This window comes from Lepisma saccharinum, chromosome 25 (assembly GCF_977018435.1).
Source record: "Lepisma saccharinum chromosome 25, izLepSacc3.1, whole genome shotgun sequence".
In the NCBI taxonomy this organism is placed as follows: domain Eukaryota; kingdom Metazoa; phylum Arthropoda; class Insecta; order Zygentoma; family Lepismatidae; genus Lepisma; species Lepisma saccharinum.
Window position 1 is genome coordinate 61,794,396 of NC_139253.1, and position 21,152 is coordinate 61,815,547.

Sequence of the window (21,152 nt, forward strand, 5' to 3'; positions counted from 1 at the left end):
TAGTACGCTCCGCACTCCGCTCCGAAACCCTGGTTGGGACAGCAGAACAAAGACCTTTTTGTGGAGACTGATAAAGCGATGGGATAAGTTTATCAATGTGGGTGGAGATTATGTTGAAAAATAAAAACGGTTTTCAAGTCAGTATCTCACTTAGTATTTATTTAATAAACGTTTGTGATCTACTTATTTACTTATCCTTGTACAGTGTCTCTCAAAAGTTTTAGGACAACGACATTTTAAAGTAGGCAACCCAATTTACACAAGGCGTGTAGAGTTAGGCTCAATTTCAGGGTTGCCACATGCACAATAGATATTTATAAAATACGCGAAAGAAATAAAAACAAGTTATTATTGTATAAAATTATTTAAAATATCACTATTATATCTCAAGTGACAAAATTCTATCTCAAAGAAAAAAAATAGGTTTTCTAGTATTTCATCGCTGATGAGTCTACAGAAAGGAAAAGAGGTGAGAGAAAACGAAAGGTGACAAAGGACAGGAGAAAGAGAAAGCGAAAGGAGAAGAGGAAATGTAGAGGAGAGAAGAAAGAGAGGATAGACGAGGAGACGAGAAGAGGGGAGGGGAGAGTAGAGTAAAGGAGAGAAAAATAGAAGAACGGAAAGAAGAGGAGAAGAGTCCAGTGGAGTCGGCAATCTAAGACAGGAGAGGAGATACGAGGATTAAAGATGAGTGGGATGGAGATAAGATGCGAGAAAAATAGGGAAAGCGATACGAGATAAAACCAGAGCAGAAGGACGGGAAAGAAGAAGGAGAAGGGACTGAAGAGAAGAGGTAGTTGCAGAAAATATCGTCTTAGCGTCAAGAATTGATGCATTGGTCAAATTATCGACATGAAACATTCAATAACATTTTGAAAAGAATTGGAGAATGTATTAGATTGGTTCGAAATGCCTTTTTGGCTTAGTTCAGAGCAAGGTAAAATCTTCCATGTAAGATCTTTGATTTTACCTGCGATTATATCACTAAAAACATGAATGTAGTTTTAATATTTATAAGAATTATCCAATTTTTCTCCACTTCTCGGTTCGTTCAAATGGAGATTTTGTGATTTATTATTTCCCCTCCCCCATCGTTAATTCCAAACTTAATCATTCCGTTTCACACGGCGTAGACAATAAACACAATAGGATTGGTCTAAAACTAACGAAAATTTTCTGCCACCGGAAGGGTTTGAACCTACGACCATCAGATTGACAGTCCTGAACGGTAAACACTATCCTACAAGCTTTCGCTCCTGAAAGTAAGTAGAAGGAGCTGACCAATGTGAAATGTAGATGCAACTCTCCTCCTACATGTAGTGTGCAAGCAATACTTGTTTGTTACAAAGAAAACGAAGGTAGTACGACCCGGCGAAAACATTTAATGGAGAACTGCACATGATGAGAACTTTTCATTCGATATTTGCGGAGGTATCCTTGCATTGAACTCGAGTGGGAAAAGGGGCAAAATTAGTATGTCCTGAATTGCCACAAATATAAATAATCATTTCATTAATATTTGTCAATGTCTTCGAAACAGTACACAATTATCGTTAGAGTATCATAATTCACTATCTTATATATAAAAATATCCCTTTGAACGTTTGTCAATTCATTTACTTGTTTATTTTTTTTAAAATAAATTCCATATGCAGAACAATGTAGCCACTATACATTGCTATTACAAATAATGTTACCATGCTCTTGTTTATTAGAAGGGGATTTTAGAAAAAGAATAAAAAGAAAACCTAGTATGGAGGATCGAACTTGGGAGCGCAATCAATGCTTTCAAGGACTCTAGCCAATACACAACGCTCTTTCTTTCCCTTGGATCAACAGTTCTTAATTCTTCTAGCACGTCAATATTGTAAACGTTATCTTGCAAAAAGAATTTCAATACTCTGATATAGCTCTGTACTTCTAGAATTACTCTGTACACATGCATTTGTAATTTAACTCTGAATTTATTTCTTCGTTGTTAGTATATCTAAGTTTGTGAATTTTTGTAATTTTATAACGGTTACATGAACATCTACGAAATAGTAACTTATAATTACCTCCGGTTGACCAAGTTGCCAATATAAACAAATGGAATACAGATTGTCTTCGAGCTTACATTGTTAAGAGGGAGAAGATATACGTATTTCTATCCCAATACTTATTCAATAAGTTTTCTTGTTTGTCAGAAATTATCAATTAAACTATTGCATGTTGAGCTAGTTTCCACCTAGCCGCCTCTGATGAAATCTATCATTCTTCATATTCTCTTTCAGATTCGACTCTGGTCACTTGTAACTTGCTGGGTGCAGACACTGTGCATCGACGCACAGTGTTTTGCGATAAGAAGCGGCCTTGAACGTGGCAGGATCCGAAATCCGGATTCGGATCCTAAAATTTTTTGGAACCGGACCAGGATCCGAATCCAAAACTTTCGGATCCGGATCCGGATCCGTTTTGCCATCCCACATGCGCTTCTTTGGAAAGTAAGAATGTGTTTATAACATATTGTTACCTGCTAATATACATATATATATATATATATATATATATATATAATATACATACATACACACATATATATAGTGTGTGTGTGCGCGTGCGCAATTTGTAATTAATTAATCCACTTACAAGGGAGGTCTAAGTCTCCCCCTCCAATTTCTATGAAACTTGGCAGGTGTATGGAGGGGCCCAAAGGAAGAAATATGTGTTTTTGTGTTTCAGCTAAAAAAAAAACTGTTTTAGGGGGTCAAGATGAAGACAAATTGAAGTGGGGATCCGACCCCGAAACCACGTAAATATGGCATAGGAAGAAACAGGGGGCATAGGGCCTCTCTATACACCTGCCAAATTTCATGGAAATCGGAGGGGAACACAGGGGTCAGATGATCCCCACGTCAATTTGTCCTCATATTGACATTTGAGGTGGGTTTTGCCCCCTAAAACATTTTTTAGCCGAAACCAAAAAAAAACACGTATTTCTTCCTTTGGGCCCCTCTATACACCTGCAAAGTTTCATGAAAATCGGAGGGGGACACAGGGGTCAGATACTTACTTCAATTTGTCCTCATCTTGACATTTGAGGGGATTTTGCCCCCTAAAACAGTTTTTAGCTGAAACAGAAAAACACGTATTTCTTCCTTTGGGCCCCTCTATACACCTGCCACGTTTCATGGAAATCGGAGGGGAACACAGGGGTCAGATCCCTACTTCAATTTGTCCTTATCTTGACATTTGAGGGGAGGTTGTCCCCTAGAACAGATTTTTAGCCGAAACAAAAAAAAAACACTTATTTCTTCCTTTGGGCCCCTCTATAAATCTGCCAAGTTTCATGGAAATCGAATGGGGACACAGGGGTGAAATGCCCACTTAAATTTGTCCTCATCTTGACATTTGAAGGGGGGTTGCCCCCTAAAACAGTTTTTTAGCTGAAACAAAAAAAACACGTATTTCTTCCTTTGGGCCCGTTTATACACACACCTGCCAAGTTTCATGGAAATCGGAGGGGAACACAGGGGTCAAATGCCCACTTAAATTTGTCCTCATCTTGACGTTTGAGTGGGTTTTGCCCCGTAAAACCGTTTTTTAGCTGAAACAAAAAAACACATATTTCTTCCTTTGGACCCCTCTATACACCTGCCAAGTTTCATGGAAATCGGAGGGGGACACTTAGATAACCTCCCTTCATAGTCTTACACTTTGTAATTATATAACACTGCATATATTATAATGTTTTATTTTAATTTGTAAAACTGTAACTGTAGAAAAATTGTATAATTTTTGTATAACAATTCTATCTTGTTGTATGTGTTAAAGGTTTCATCCAGGAATGGAATGTCTCACATTTATGTATGTTTCCATTTCCAATACATTCGAATGAATACATATTCGTTTCAATGGCATTTACAAAATCACCTCTGACATTTTATGTTAAACAAGTAAGATTATTTTGTGCACGAGTGTGTTAGCCGATGCGTAGCAAAGTATTTTAGGAACAACACTTGAAAAAAATTCTTGTAGGACTAACTAATGAAAAATTTCTTTGTAATCGAAGATCATAATACCTTTTAAGGTGTGGTAATATTATAATGGGATTGAGATACGAAACTCTCGGATCCGGATTTTCGGATCCTAAACTTTCGGATCCGTTTGGCCATCCCTACCTTGAATAGCATAAGTGAGTTTCTTTGAACGCTAGCAAGCTACGCTACCAAGCTTGTCTGCCTTTGAAAACCAAGTCATTTCACCGTTTCCGAACGCGATTGCTATTGTAGAAGTACATATTCTCTCAAAAGAGCAAGAAAGGAAATTAGACCAACGTTCTCCCGTCGTTTAAAACCAAATATTATCTATTAAACGAAAAGTTTTCGATTGTCAATAAACCTATCTGAGCATAAGGTGGATTTATATAATAAATTTAATAGAAAGATTCTTCAAAATTTCTCTCCCACTGTCTACGTCAGGCCAGTACCCAGGGGGCATGGGGACCATGCCCCTTTCAAACTCTGAAATGTTTAAATGTGAACCTATCAATAACTACGAAAATAACATCGTCGATTTTAGAAATGTGTAAACATCTGTTTCTTGCGCAAAAGTCTTTAGGGTGCAACATTGGATGGTTCTAGTTTTATAATGCAATGCTAGCAGACGTCCGATTCACCGATTTAGTCAGGACAGTGCGTTACTTTCAATCCCTGTCCCGACATTTTCGAACTGCAATCGTGATGCGAGAATGTCTCTTTATTATTGCTTTTTTCTTAACTCATAATTAGACATGTTCTTTATTGTAATAATAATTCCTAGTACGCAACATTTAATTTATAAATATATTATTTTCTAAACATAGAATTATCATGGCTTTTAAATGGCGCTCTCACTATTTGATTTGGTAGTTCGCAAACGCAGTAATTATTTCGTGTAACCTTATGCAACAGCAAATACATTTCATAAGACTGTTCTGAACACGAGACTTGCGTCAGTAAACAAGCATTTCGTCTGTTTCAGTATCACAGGAAAAGAATATCATCCTGCAATGTTCAAGCCTCTAGATATTTTCCATTAATAATGTCTAATCACAATAATAAGTTAGAAGAAATAACTCGCATTTTCTTAACTACCAATATTCTCGTTTTTCTTCATCACTTTGAAAATTATTTCTCGAAGATATGTGCTATACTACAAGAAAGCAATTAAAAATTAAAGTAAAAGTTCATCTATATGTATACCCACGACATTTACAATATCGGAGGGACAGTATACGTAAAAATTGTTGTTTAAATCGAAGGTAAAGGCCTGGTGTAGTGGTTAGAATTTTCGATTGGGCTGCTAGCGGTCCCATGGTTCGATCCTCCTTAGGAGGTGTTCTTTTTGTAATTCTTCTTTTATTATACATTATAACATATGGTAACATTATTTGTAATAGCAGTGTATAGTGGCTACATTGTTCTGCATATGGAATTTATTTTAAAAAAATAAACAAGTAAATGAATTGACAAACGTTCAAAGGGATATTTTTATATATAAGATAGTGAATTATGATACTCTAACGATAATTGTGTACTGTTTCGAAGACATTGACAAATATTAATGAAATGATTATTTATATTTGTGGCAATTCAGGACATACTAATTTTGTCCCTTTTCCCACTCGAGTTCAATGCAAGGATACCTCCGCAAATATCGAATGAAAAGTTCTCATCATGTGCAGTTCTCCATTAAATGTTTTCGCCGGGTCGTACTACCTTCGTTTTCTTTGTAACAAACAAGTATTGCTTGCACACTACATGTAGGAGGAGAGTTGCATCTACATTTCACATTGGTCAGCTCCTTCTACTTACTTTCAGGAGCGAAAGCTTGTAGGATAGTGTTTACCGTTCAGGACTGTCAATCTGATGGTCGTAGGTTCAAACCCTTCCGGTGGCAGAAAATTTTCGTTAGTTTTAGACCAATCCTATTGTGTTTATTGTCTACGCCGTGTGAAACGGAATGATTAAGTTTGGAATTAACGATGGGGGAGGGGAAATATTAAATCACAAAATCTCCATTTGAACGAACCGAGAAGTGGAGAAAAATTGGATAATTCTTATAAATATTAAAACTACATTCATGTTTTTAGTGATATAATCGCAGGTAAAATCAAAGATCTTACATGGAAGATTTTACCTTGCTCTGAACTAAGCCAAAAAGGCATTTCGAACCAATCTAATACATTCTCCAATTCTTTTCAAAATGTTATTGAATGTTTCATGTCGATAATTTGACCAATGCATCAATTCTTGACGCTAAGACGATATTTTCTGCAACTACCTCTTCTCTTCAGTCCCTTCTCCTTCTTCTTTCCCGTCCTTCTGCTCTGGTTTTATCTCGTATCGCTTTCCCTATTTTTCTCGCATCTTATCTCCATCCCACTCATCTTTACTCCTCGTATCTCCTCTCCTGTCTTAGATTGCCGACTCCACTGGACTCTTCTCCTCTTCTTTCCGTTCTTCTATTTTTCTCTCCTTTACTCTACTCTCCCCTCCCCTCTTCTCGTCTCCTCGTCTATCCTCTCTTTCTTCTCTCCTCTACATTTCCTCTTCTCCTTTCGCTTTCTCTTTCTCCTGTCCTTTGTCACCTTTCGTTTTCTCTCACCTCTTTTCCTTTCTGTAGACTCATCAGCGATGAAATACTAGAAAACCTATTTTTTTTCTTTGAGATAGAATTTTGTCACTTGAGATATAATAGTGATATTTTAAATAATTTTATACAATAATAACTTGTTTTTATTTCTTTCGCGTATTTTATAAATATCTATTGTGCATGTGGCAACCCTGAAATTGAGCCTAACTCTACACGCCTTGTGTAAATTGGGTTGCCTACTTTAAAATGTCGTTGTCCTAAAACTTTTGAGAGACACTGTACATTTAATGACTGTCCTAAATGGAAAGAAGCACATCACCAAGATCTTGGTATCCTTATAGATTCAAAGCTCACTTTCGAAAATCACATCTCAATCATCACTAAAAAGGCAATGCGTATGCTACCGAAATCAATAACCCGAAAACATTTTCCATTACTTCAAAACTTTTGTGTCCCCCATTCTACAACTCGGAAAACATCTGCAACATGGCTGTCCATTCTCATACCTCAGATCGATAGTGTTTAGCTTTTTCCTCTCCATCGTTCGATATAGAGTAGCGGTCGTGACACACCTATCCAATAGAGATGTGCTTGATAACTTACACATCAATATTTCAGAATCCCGTAGATACATTAGAGATATCAAATTATTACAAGATCTCATTAGTTGAAAGTTAATATTTAGCATCCCACTAAACGAATTTTCTTCCAAGTCCCTGGACATAAAGCACAGAGCAAGGAAACTTTCCACACTGCAACTCCCAGACTCTCATACAACGTTCATTATTCCATAGGCTACCTAATCAGTTCAACAACATCTCAAACCAAAACCAAATACATATCTTCAGCTCGGAATCGTCTTTTATCACCAACTTACAAAACATTGTACATACGTAATGCTATTGTGAAACTGAGTACTGTTCAATCTTTACACACAGTTGTTTAGTTTCCTTTGTTAACATTAGTCTACAGTTTTACAACAAATGAAAGTATTATAGGCAGATATTGAACTCAGGCAGCAAACCTTTTGCACTATGAATTACTGTCTTCAAGGAGTTCTGAAATCGTTCGCTAGGATGCGCCTGTTTTCACTTCTGGAGGTTTATCTGTGGTTTTACTATTGTTTCTTCCGGTTTAAAATCTGCTGTACTGGAAATAATTTCAATAAATAAAATAACATGCAACCAACTCCAGGTTACATGCACAACATTCTTACTCTCATTACTATGAAACTTTTTGAATATGTTATCAACAGAGCATGAACTTTAAAATTTTTGAAAATTTTGAAATTTTTGAATTTTGTTACACTTCTTCTGTGTTATTAATTTGTATATTGTTTCAGATTGTGGCCCGCATACTTATTCACGATAGCCCTATATGCTACTATATTGCCTCGTATCGATAATGGCCCACTTTGGAATAGGGAATTCGTAAAAATGACTGACGCTTGCGTCAAGAATTGGTGGATGAATGTGTTTTATTTGCAAAATTACCTCGACGTAGAAAACATGGCAAGTAAAGTTTATTTTTATTAATTTTCATGATACCGTGGATAATTATATGTGTTATATATGTTGGTAAAATGTGTTATGCTTATGTGAAAAAATCTTTGAATTCTATTTAATGAAATTTTATAATAGGCAGAGATGAAGTAAGAAAGAAATCGAGAGAGACAGGGAGAGAGCGTGCGAGAGAGGGAGAGAGAAAATGAACGACAGAGATAGAGACTGATAGAACAAAAGAGAAAGAGATAAGACAGGGAGGGGAAATAGGAAAAGAAATGGAGAAAAGCGGGGAGGCAGCGAGAGAGCAAGAATAAGAGAAAATGGGAAAAGACCGCGAGAGAGGGGGGGTAAGAGACACAGTAGGAAGAAACAGAAAAAGGGGGAGAGAGAGAGGGAGAGGAAGAACGGGTAGAGAAAGATTGATTGGTGTTTAAAGTTCACTTTATGCACAGTAAGGCTAATCGGGACTGGATCTACAGTTTAAACTGGGATCCGAACCACTATGTGCTTCCAGGAGGTATAGAACCCGGGACTCCTTGATTCCAAGGCGACAACACACCCTCGGGGAGGCAGGCAGAAAAAGAGGACAAAGGAAGAGGAAGAGAGAGAAGGAATTCATATTTAAAAAGAGAGGAGAGAGGGGGAAGAGAGAAAAAGAAATAGGGAAAACGAAAAGGAAAAGAGGGAGGGAGAGGGAAACAAAGAGAAAACGAAATGGAATGAGAAAAAGAGAGATAGAGGGATTGGAAACACTGACAGAGTGAGAGACAGAGACATGGAGGTGGAAATAGAGAGAGAGGGGGAGAGAAAGGAGGGGAGGGGCATCGAGAGGGCAAAAGTAAAGAGGAAAAAGATAGAGCGAGAAAGAGACCTATAGGGTAATAAATATAGAAAAATACAGGAAGGGAGAAAAAAGCAGAGGGAGAGAAAGAGAGGTAAGATAGATAGATTGATTGATTTGGTTTATTTTACTTTATTTTCTGCCACTACTGTCGCCATTAGATTGCCTATGGATTCAATTTCGCTCGCAAGTCTCTCACTATCGGGCGTATACAATGGAATTAATAGTTTCAGCCCACAATCATCTGTTTCATTTTCATATAGCACTGTGTATTGGTAAGATAGACTAAACTACATTTTAAACATGGAGATGATGCCTATATTCACTTTAAGATTTAATTTCACTATGTCTTTGACTTCACGTTCCATATTTGAGGGCCAACTATTACAGACAAATTACGGTTACACGCGTACTACTGGGCTTCGAGTGTATACCGCTCGTTTTGCCTGTTAGTGCGATCGGGCGAAGAAGCTGTCAATACCGTACGCGTATTTACAAACCCTATAGTGCTGCAGAACCTCCAGCGATATGTGGCTTCTGATTGGCTTTCATTCCGGAAACATTTCATTATGTAATGTTCCTTCAAATAAAATAGAGAAAACGTTAGAGGGTAGGGTTCAAATTTTTCAGTGAAGATTTCATAGATCCATCACAACAAGTTAAGAAACCCTTTAAAATTAAGTTAAATTTTACCACATTTTTAAAATTAATGTTTTGAAAGACAGAACAGCAAAAGTCTTCTTGAAGGGGAATGATATTCCAATTTTCAACATTATTCAAAATTTTTGTGATATTTATTCTTTTATAACTCCATTAAGCCTTGTTTCCATGATAATCAAAAACTAAATATGCTGTTTAGTTTTATGTTTTAAAATATAATAAATTCTGGCTTGGTCAGCATATTGAGTTTTTTATTTATTCTTTGCTTTGCAAAATTTGTCCTACGTTTGGGTTCGTTCAACATATTCTCTCATATATTAGCTGCATTATAAATCCAACTGTCCCATTTCCGAGAATTAAATGTAAAATTTCAGAAAAATTATCATAGGAATAAACATCCGTTGCCATTACGCCCCTATTGAATATTTACTATGTCACGTACATGGTTGATTATACAGAAATGACGTTTTCAGCATTTGAAGATATGAAAATTTTTCTCATATAATTAATCACTTCACATATATTTCAAGCGCTTTCACAAATATTCAACATTGTTATTTTTCGGTGGCTTCATGTTGATTTTTATCACAAGAAAAAGGTTGAATAGCATCTTTCCACACAAAAATATATATATGTACACATAATTTCAACAACTTCATCACAAACTTTATTACTAAATGAATATTACTGATTTTTCCATTCTTTTTTCCCTGTCAACAAACAATGGAAGCAGAACATAAACACTTCCGGCCCGCAGCCAATAAGGGACTATTCCTCTGGTTGTACAGCACTCTAGGGTTTGTAAATACGCATACCATCGTACGCTATCTAGCGTCATCCTTGCAAACCATTTGGCCCTGGAGCGAAATCCTCTCTATTCAACACACTAATATCCACAGTAGCAACTTAGAATATGATAGCGTTCTGTGGAACACGCTGTTAAATTGTTTGTTAAAGTGCAATAAATTACTTACGTTGTATTCTTTCTTCACAGTGCATGGTGCAAACATGGTACGTGGCCTGTGATTTCCACTACTACCTGATCTCACCCCTTGTCGTGTTCTCCCTGAGGAAATATCCAAGGGAAGGGAAGATATTGACGGGGTTTCTTCTCGTGGTCTCAATCATTGTACCGTTTGTGATCACTTACGCAGAGGACCTGGATATTACTGTAATGCCATATTTCTCGTAAGTACAGGGAACAACGTAATTGTTTAAATATATTCAATCAGTGCTCCCAGTTATTAAAATTGCCATAAAGCATCCCCCCTCCCCACCTACTGAACTGTCTCCATATTAATAGATTCAAGCACCCGCCACTTATCTCGAAACTTGATCAAGTATCTCCCTAACTACACTCTTAGGAATTACCGTAGAAATACAATATTCTACCGTTAAAATTTAACGGTTTGCCTGTTCATTTACAAAAACGGAAGATGCAACAATTTTTTATTTAAATTTGAATATACGTATCGTATCGTACCCAAGGTATTGAGTAAGATGTTACAAGTCTTATGTCATTCTAATCATATCAGGAAGCGGAGAGAGGAATGCGGAATAAGCTATTAGGCAAACGTTAGGTTAGTGACTTGAGAGACGGCTATGGAATGAGCGTTGGAATCGTGAGGGAGCGAGATCAGTTGGCGAGAATACGAGAGACAGAGAGAGAGTAAGGACTGCGGATTGTGTGAGAGAGAAGGGAAGTGGGAATCGATTATTGGGCAATGGGCGTGAACAGATTGAATTCTGATAGGAAGATCAGACAAGTGACAATTGAGAGGACAAGTGTGGAAATATCCTTCATCTATTTGTGAGGCAAGTATTATCCTCTTGTTATCAATTTCTATATCGGTTCAGTCATGGAGAGTACAGAAATCCAATTATTGCACATGTAAATTCTTTTACCATTCCTTTGAATGTAACCTTTCTCATATATCACATTTAGGCCAAGCGAGTGATAACCATCTGAAAGATGAATGGTTAATAACTAAATCACCCAATCGAAGATTCAAGGTTCTTGGTTCGATCCCAACGCAGTTTTAACATTGCGTTACGGTATTTTCATGCATAAAATGGATACATTTCTTCTTTAACTGTTTCATTTTCCCTCCAACTGCATTAGAATATTCGCAGGTCAATTACTTCCTATCTTTGTCTTAAATAATTTTTCATTACTTAGAAATTCACAGCAATTTAAAATAATTTTTTATTAGGTAAAGAGGAAGTGTTCCACCCGTGACACAAAATTGTTAACCAAAAGTGGGAAAGTATTTTAAGTGTAGTTGCGTTTAATCAACAGTGTTTAGTTTCATATTTCATTGCACAGAATCTGTACGAAAAACGTTGCTTAACTACCAGTAGAATAGTTGCTTTAATGGTAAAAAATGTAGTCTGTACGTGGAACCCGTGACAGTGGGATAGTCCCTCTGCTTCCCCCTTCAGGCACCCGTTTATGGAGACATCATGAATTTCGAAATCATTTCGAATCGCCATTCAACTTGTCCTTGTGCGTGGAGCGCTCGCTCTATTGATGTATTCTTAGGGCTCGGAAGTTAACCTTAAAAATCTCAAAAAATGACCTTAGAATTATTAGAAGATAATTTAAAATGCAAAATATACCCTCAAAATAATTTTCGTTCTTAAAGTGAAAGCTTGATTTTTCATAAATTACAAGAGAGTCGTTAGCACTTGTGTATCGCGTGCACCAGATTATAATGTCCTTATATTGTGACTAATTTTACTTTAAAACCACAGAAAATTGTTTTAAATTTGCTGCAGTAAATAAATGTACCACAAATAATTATTTAATGCATTGCCAAACATTTCAATTAAAAGTAATATTGTGTTTTTACATTGAACGTGTTTTCGATTAATAGCAAATTTGCTAAAAAGACCAAACCAGGAAATTCAAACTTGTAACTTGTGCTAGCAAATGCATTTAAAAATCACGAAACAATAGGGGAGGAGGAGGAAAATAAACCTTAAAAATGAAGAGAAATGCAACAAAAGCGGCAAGGAAATTACTAAAAAATGACCTAAAAGCCAAAGAGGCTCACTCCTGGCGAGGTTCTTACGTTCAAAATTCCACTTCTGGTCTCGCTCTATGATTTTGAGAGTTTGTTCAGTTATTAACTATTTCGAACTATTAACCTAGTTAGTTGGTAAACTTAAAGACTCATCCTGTGTACTGACACAGATTCAGGGTTGGAATCGGTTGGCGAGAATACGAGAGAGAGAGAGAGTAAGGACTGCGGATTCGTTTGAAAAGTAACTAAGTTACTTTTACAGTTACTTCTTACTGAAAAGTTTCTTGCAAGCAAATACATTGTATGTATAACTGATCATCATTAACTAAAAATAATATGTGTAGACTTATACATGTATTTTATTTATGATTCTGGTTAGTTCGAAAGTCTTAATTAGGCTTAATTACGTCTTCACAACTCCTACGTCACAAATAATCAAGTTTGTAATTTAAGTGTCCTAAATTAACTGTTGAAACGTTACTTTGCTGAAAAAAAGTAACTGTTACTTGTAACTAGTTACTTCTAAACAATGATATACAAACACATTGTGCCCGTCTTCTCAGATACATGTTTATTGTGTTAAAATTCTTTGGGATGTATTGTATCATCTACTGAACCCACACGTTCTCCTTGCAGCGTCCTGAAAGAACCATTATTCGATCCAACAACGCAAGGGACGTACATAAAGTCTCACACGAGAGGTAGCCCATTTTTGATGGGAATTATAAGTGGCTACATTACTCAATCTATAAACTGGGAGAAAGTTAAAATTTCCAAGGTAAGAAACACATTTAGTGTCTGGAATAATATACACAGTACTCGCGTACTTTCGACGTGGCCCTTGGCCACGTCTTGTACGCTCGCATGCGTGACCTTCAGCCACGTTGTGGACGCAATCATGTTATAGATGGAGTTCTTCATAGATCTTAGTGACTTTGAAAATGTCTGCATGTTGTATTGGATGAAGAGGAACATGAAAATGTCTGCATGTTGTATTGGATGAAGAGGAACATGAAAATGTCTGCATGTTGTATTGGATGAAGAGGAACATGTTAATAAGTTCGGTTATTTGAAAAGCTTAGAAAGTAACTTTATGTGTGGAAGTGCTCTAGTATTATACAAATATTCAACATATTTTTGTCTATTTTCATAATAATAAACTGGGTAAATATTGTCCATTTCAAAATAGATATTTCATATATACGAATTAAATAGCAGCACTATATTGGGAATAGCAATATTTTACGTCTCTTGTCATTTTCACATTTTTGAACGTAAATGAAAAATAATTGTTTTCCGTCCTTTCCCTTGAATTCCTACCTCTCCTCTGTAATAAATTCTGATGCTCATATTTTGAAATTCGAAAAGTGTCGCATAATTCACTTACAGTAGTTCCCGGGCTGAAACTAAACGTTCTTTAAGTTCCCTAATATCGATTTTTAAGAGAACACAATAAATATATTCTGCACAAAACTTAAAACCTAACTTACGGTGAAGGTAATTCTAGTTATATTCAACATACAACATACTATACATCAGTGTTCATTTGCGCTTACATTAATCAGTGAAATTCATAAAAATCGAAACATATGCAGGAGATTTGTTGTTATTTTAGATATCAAGATTAAATATTTTCCAATTTCGTTTGCAATTAAAAAATATTTAAACAAGGTATGTCAATTTCAAATGTAATTATTGTATGTAGAAGTTGTAAAAGCCATGAGGGAAAATGACGGATTTATAGCCCCTGGACGGAAACAAACATTGCTAGGGAGTATGAAACGGGTATTTTCACCCTTTGAAAAAGGCTAAGCGAGGGTCTCGTATTCTCGCCGACGAGGTTCGCTTATTTGAAAAGTTTTCAACGTAATGTTATGTGTGTATAGTCTCTAATATGTTACAAATATTGTATATTTTCTTAATAATAAACTAAGTAAGTAATAACCGGTTGAAGATAGTTAGTTGAATGTTTTGTATAAACTAATTTAATAGCGATAATAAATCGGAAACGTCTCTTGTCATTTTCGCATTTTTAAACGTAATTGAAAAATAATTGTTTCCCGTCATTCCCCACGAATTCCTATGTAATAAATTCTGATGCTCATATTTTGAAATTCGAAAGCTCTAGCATAATTCACTTACAGTAGTTTTCGGGGTGAAAATAAACTTTCTTTAAGTTCCGTAACAACATCCGTTTCCATGGCGAACAACAAGCACCGCAAAATTGTATGTTATTATAGCTCTAAACATTTAATTAAAACAACCACGATGTAGATATTTTCGTATTAAGTTTACCAATATATACGTAAGTAATTGTGTCTGGGCTGAAACTCCATATGTAGATGTCACCCTTGTTTGAGGCACCTTTTTTGAACCAGGAGTTGATTCATCTGTGTGTGATCTGTGAGAAATATATTGTGTTTAGCTACACAAGTCAGAATTGAAGGAAACAATGTGTGCTGCAAAAAAATGCCCGTTGCAACTGTTGGTAGGGACGTGAAGAAAGGGCATTTTTACCCTTAAGGAAGGGCCGATTGAGTGAGTTTTTAATTTTCTCGGCCTTTTGGGACGATTTCATGGGGGTTCGTAATCGGGCATTTTACGCCACCGGGGCTTCCTTCATGGAGAACATTTATGTCAGTGAGTCAGTGGTGGGATTGGGGATATATACAGGGTGACTGGTAATTAGATGTATTTCCTGAAAGGGGTTAAAGTAGAGACAATTTGCAATAAATTTGACCATATGATACCCCGTCCGAAAATTAGTAGTTTTCGAGATAATCGAATTTCTTTTGTTTCTTTAAAAAATGACAATTTTCCACATAAAAACATAAATTGAGAAAAAACTGCTCATTGTATGGAACTTATTTCAGCGTTTTCTGATAGTTAACAAATATGTGGTTCGTTGAAAAAAAGTTTTTCCCAAATAACAATCAGATGTAAGTAACGGGTGGGTCTAAACTTACAAGTGATGATAAAAAAATGCACTCTTAGTTTACTTGTCAACGTATTAATAACAAAAATGGTATGACACGAAGCGTACAAATTACTTAAATTACTTCCTTGTGACATCTGCTATCCAACAAGGTACAAATATTGTTAACATTCACATTTGTGTACAAGAAATAATACTTCATTCATCTTCATGTGAATGGAATCAATGGAATCAATGAAACAATTAAAGAACATTACACGTCTTTCTCAAAGTGGGCACCTCCGTTACGAATGCAGGCACGCAGGTTTTTACGGACATTTGGTCTCTTAACTCGTGATGTGATGGTGTCCTTGATGTGTTGACCAGCTGTTAAGATCCTCTCCCTGAGCTCTTCTTGCGAGTTTACCGGTGTCTTGTCATGTGGCTCCAAATGTAAAAGTCGCAAGACGTCAAATCGATCGAGATGGGCAGCCATCATGCTGATAAATCATGTCACGTCTTGTAGCTAGAGGCACATCCTGCAACAACATTGACATCCAGTTTCTCAAAAAATGTTCATAAGTGATGCCATTTAAGATTTGGGGCAGGAAAAATGGCTCGATCAAATGATTGTTGATGACGCCCATCCAAACTTCTGCCTGGGCGTGCGACAGTGGCTGAATGAAAATTACCCAAAGAAATGGATTGGCCGAGGCGGCCCGATTCCCTGGCCGGCTCGATCCCCCGATTTGTTCGTTTGCGACTATTACATTTGGAGCCACATGGAAGACTTAGTTTACAAGACACCGGTAAACTTGCAAGAAGAGCTCAGGGAGAGGATCTTAACAGCTGGTCAACACATCAAGGACACCATCACATCACGAGTTAAGAGACCAAATGTCCGTAAAAACCTGCGTGCCTGCATTCGTAACGGAGGTGCCCACTTTGAAAAAGACGTGTAATGTTCTTTAATTGTATTGTTCATTGATTCCATTCACATGAAGATGAATGAAGTATTATTTCTTGTACACAATACCTTGTTGGACAGCAGATGACACAAGGAAGTAATTTAAGTAATTTGTACGATTCGTGTCATACCATTTTTGTTATTAATACATTGCCAAGTAAACTAAGAGTGCATTTTTTTATCATCAGTTGTAAGTTTAGGCGCACCCGTTACTTGCATGTGATTGTAATTGGGGAAAACTTTTTTTTCAACCACTTATTTGTTAGCTATCAGAAAACGCTGAAATAAGTTCCATACAATGAGCAGTTTTTTCTCAGTTCATGTTTTTACGTGGAAAATTGTCATTTTTTAAAAAAAACAATTGAAATTCGATTATCTCGAAAACTACTAATTTTCAGACTGGGTATCATATGGTCAAATTTATTGCAAATTGTCTCTACTTTAACCCCTTTCAGGGAATACATCTAATTACCAGTTACCCTGTATACAGGGTGATTCTAAAGGTATAGTACAAACGAAAACCACAGATACCTCCCATGAAATAGAGACGAAAGTTCCCCTTCCACTTTGCCGAGAGATGCCTCCGTGAGGAGCTAGACAACGCCGAAAACGTGTGAAAATAAACTTCACACCTCTGTACAGCCAGTACCAGTGAAGATAGAAAGGCGGAACAAACGAAGTCAAAAGGAACACCAAAGTCGCCCATCCGAAAAACACTAGGCGGCAGCTGCGCAACGCATGCGCATGGGGTTCCACAAAGGAAATAGGAGTGTCCCGCAAGACAAGTGAAGGGAAAGGGTAGTGATCGACAACGGTAGGGAGAAAAGAAGCAATGAAGCATGAAGTAACAATTGCACAGCAGAAACAAACACATGCAGCGCGTGGGGAGTCCCCAAAACACAGTGGGGAGACACCGCAGCAAGAACAAAGCACGGTTCAACAAAAGAGAAAGAGGACCGGACGGGGAATGGTACCTGTCAAGGAGACAACAAATGCGGGACGAGGGATTCCCCGTAGCAGCACCGAGGGGATGTCACACAGAGGTCGTGCGCCAGCAGGACAAACACAGCAACTACGGGCACAGGAGGTTTATTGCCACGCAAAGGTGCACTTACAGATAGGAATAGTACGTAGTACGTAGTCGTACCCCGGACTGACATTGTTACAAAAGTTGCTCAAATTGACGACCACCACATTCAATGCAGGCATTGCAGCGTCGCAGGAAATTCTGGCGAACCCTATCAAAAATCCCTGGCATGGTACACACCTCGGCCGATGCTGCAAGTATCCGGGCTACCAATGTTTCCTTGTCAGGCACCGGGGTCTCGTAGACGAGTGTTTTCACATGGCCCCACAAGAAGAAATCCATTGGTGTGAGGTCAGGCGAACGGGCGGGCTAGGGGACGGGGCCCTCTCTGCCGATCCAGCGCTGTGGGTAGGTACGGTGCAAAAGGGTTCGCAGGCGCTCCATCGAATTGAAACCACGTACGATGTGGCACGTTGAGGGGTACATCTTCTAGCAGCTCTGGAAGGACTGATGCAAGAAAGGTGCGATAGAGGCGGCCATTTAAACGTGGTGGCAGCAGGTATGGACCGATAACACTGATAAACAAGCTGTAGATATCTGACATGGTGTTGACATTTTCGAATGCAGTTTTTCATGCTGATTTCAAATCTGAAAACCGTTTTGCTCTATCACGTCAGGTTTTGAAGATATTGACAATTTTTTTTTCATGGAACACCGTTAAAAAAAATCGTTTTTAGTTATTTTTCATGCAACACTGCTGCTTCATCTGTGAGTGGTATAGCAGAGATAGGAAGCACCACTACATAAAGAAGAATTGGCCGATCAGAGATAGAATGCAGCCATGAAGTAAAAACGTCCTTCGTGTGCTGTTGGTTGAGCGTTAAAAAGTTATCATGCCACCGCTTCATTTGAAGCTGGGACTCATGAAGAATTTCGTGAAGGCACTAGACGACGACTCAGATGCTTTTCGGTACCTGTGCAACAAGTTTCCGGAGTTGAGTTATGCGAAAGTGAAAGAAGATGTGTTCATAGGTCCACAAATAAGGAAGATCATTGCTGATAGCCACTTCCAAGACTTACTGTGTGGCACTGAAAGAGATGCATGGATGGCATTCAAGTCAGTCGTAGCCAATTTCCTTGGAAATTATAAATCTGCTGACTATGTGAATGAATGTTGTGCAGAAGTGCATTAGTGCGTACAGAAGACAGCTGGGTTGCAACATGTTCCTCAAAATTCATCTCCTCGACTCACACCTTGATTTCTTCCCCGAGAACCTACGTTAAGTCAGCGACGAACATGGTGAACATTTTCATCAGGACATCTCGGTGATGGAATCAAGCTATTAGTGTCGATGGAGTGCAGCAATGTAGGCTGACTACTGTTTGACGCTTCAGCGCGACATGCTAAATGCTCAGCACAAACGCAACTCTACAGCCAAGAAATTCAAACCAAACACACCTTAAATTAAGGAAGTATTTTCTATATGTATGTATTTTATATGTGTATTATCCTTCAACTAGATGTTACTATATAGTATATGTGTCATGTGATGCATTTGCATTATTTTCTTAACTAAAGCCATGTTCAATAGTACTCCATGTAGCAAAAAGTGCTCTAGTGAAACCTACGTCTGTGAGTTGTTTGCCTTGATATAATGTTAAACATATATAAATGGTTGGTCGTATATCTCAAGAATGGTGGGTGTTACAGACAAATGGTTTGCATATTTTGAATCAGCATGTTTCAATTGTCTTAGAATGCGTGTTGGATACCAAGATATCCGCCGAAATTATTTTTTTGTTAATCAGTGTAATCTGTTTATAGATGATACCTGCCCAGATATTCACTGCAAACTGGGTCTGATGGTGCACCTCGACTGCTGCATGTGGATTTTCATAATCCCACACATGGCTGTTTTGGCAATTGAAGATGCCCTCACGGGTGAATGTTGCCTCGTCCGTGAAAAGCACATGGCGCAAAAAACGGGGATCGTCGGTACAAAACTGCAACAGTCGTTGACAGAATTCCACACGTCGTGGGTAATCCCCAGCCTGCAACGCGTGGACTCGCTGTGGATCATAGGGATACAGCAGATCATCATGAAGGACACGCCACACTGTCGACTGTGATACTCCCACTGCACGTGCAATGCTACGGGTGCTAGTGGACGGTGTGTCGTCCACGCGAGCAAGTACGTCCTCCTCGACCGCCGCGGTGCGCACATGTCTTGGGTGACTGACATGATGGCCTGCACGTAACACACCCGATTCAACAAGGGTACGGTGCACGTTCTAAAACAACCTGCTGTCGGGTTGTCGCCTCTCCGGATACCGTCCGCGATAAAGGCGTGCAGCTGCTCGGCCATTGCCATCTGCAAGGCCGTAGACAAAATGCATGTTCCTCAGTTCTACAAATGTGTAGCGTTCCATGGTACGGTGAGGATAGTGCCAATTATGGAATACTGTACTGCAGTGCACAGGTGGCACACACACACACACACACTGGTCACAACGGCTTCGAAACAACGTACTCAATTGTCTTACGTCAAGCACACCATCACCGCACCGGCTCTTTCACTGACACGCTCCCTGACGCTGCACTTCCAATCAGCCCACACGTCCGCACGGCGCTGTGGTACAATCAGCTGACGTTCCTGAGCCACCCGTGCCTGTGCTCTTCACTACCTAACCACTGCCGTCAGGTGGGGCCATGTACTCTGGGGCCTTGTCATCGTGGAACACATGTAGCGTCCTTCATTCTTGCCCCATTCACCCACACCACGTACTTCGTCCGTCTTGCTCGAGCCGACGGGGAGCACTACGTACGATCGTGTGGTGTTTGTGTACACCAATGTGGGGTAACCCAGCAGTTGAACAGACGTGCATACCCCCACGTAGCTTCATTACACGATTGTCCCACGCAGTTTATCTGTCCAGCCTTGCTCGGCCCGGTCTCACACCCACGCGGCAGTGTGCGGCTGCCGTGGTGTGATGCCACGCTTGGTTTCGGAGCGGAAGGCTGCGGCCGAGGACGGACTCGAGTTGTTCGGCTGGGGTTGCGCTCGGAAGCAAGCAGCCGCGTCAGGTCTGGGAACGGTGGACCTGGTGATCGGGATGGAAACATTCCGACCTCGTCCATTAGTGTCGTCCACCGTACGGAGTGGTGGGGTCCGTACGACACTCCAGCAGCCTTTCGTCCGCTCCCACCCAGCGATGTGCGTCCGGCTTCATTTCTAAGAGGCTGATTGGGCCCCATCACGACGTTTGTTACAACGTCAGTACGGGGTACGTGGGCCTATCTGTACGTGCACCTTTCATTAGCAATAACCTCCTGTGCCCGTAGTTGCTGTGTTTGTCCTGCTGGCGCTCGACCTCTGTGTGACATCCCCTCGGTGCTGCTACGGTGAATCCCTCGTCCCGCATTTGTTGTCTCCTTGACAGGTACCATTCCCCGTCAGGTCCTCTTTCTCTTTTGTTGCACCGTGCTTTGTTCTTGCTGCGGTGTCTCCCCACTGTGTTTTGGGTACTCCCCTTGCGCTGCACCGCCAGCGCCGCCATTTCTGCCCCGAACCATGTACGCGTCTGTTGCCTGTCGAG

At 39.0% G+C, this 21,152-nt stretch overlaps 1 protein-coding gene across 1 annotated transcript in view; it reads left to right on the forward strand.

Moving 5' to 3' along the window:
• The window catches only part of LOC145978678 (nose resistant to fluoxetine protein 6-like), a 62,181-nt gene that overhangs the window by 26,132 nt on the left and 14,897 nt on the right, over window positions 1-21,152 (forward strand). Inside the window, exons 7-9 of the mRNA XM_083111454.1 lie at window positions 7,958-8,126; window positions 10,616-10,809; window positions 13,284-13,425. Coding sequence (XP_082967580.1) covers window positions 7,958-8,126; window positions 10,616-10,809; window positions 13,284-13,425 — 505 coding nt within the window. The remainder of the gene's footprint in view (window positions 1-7,957; window positions 8,127-10,615; window positions 10,810-13,283; window positions 13,426-21,152) is intronic.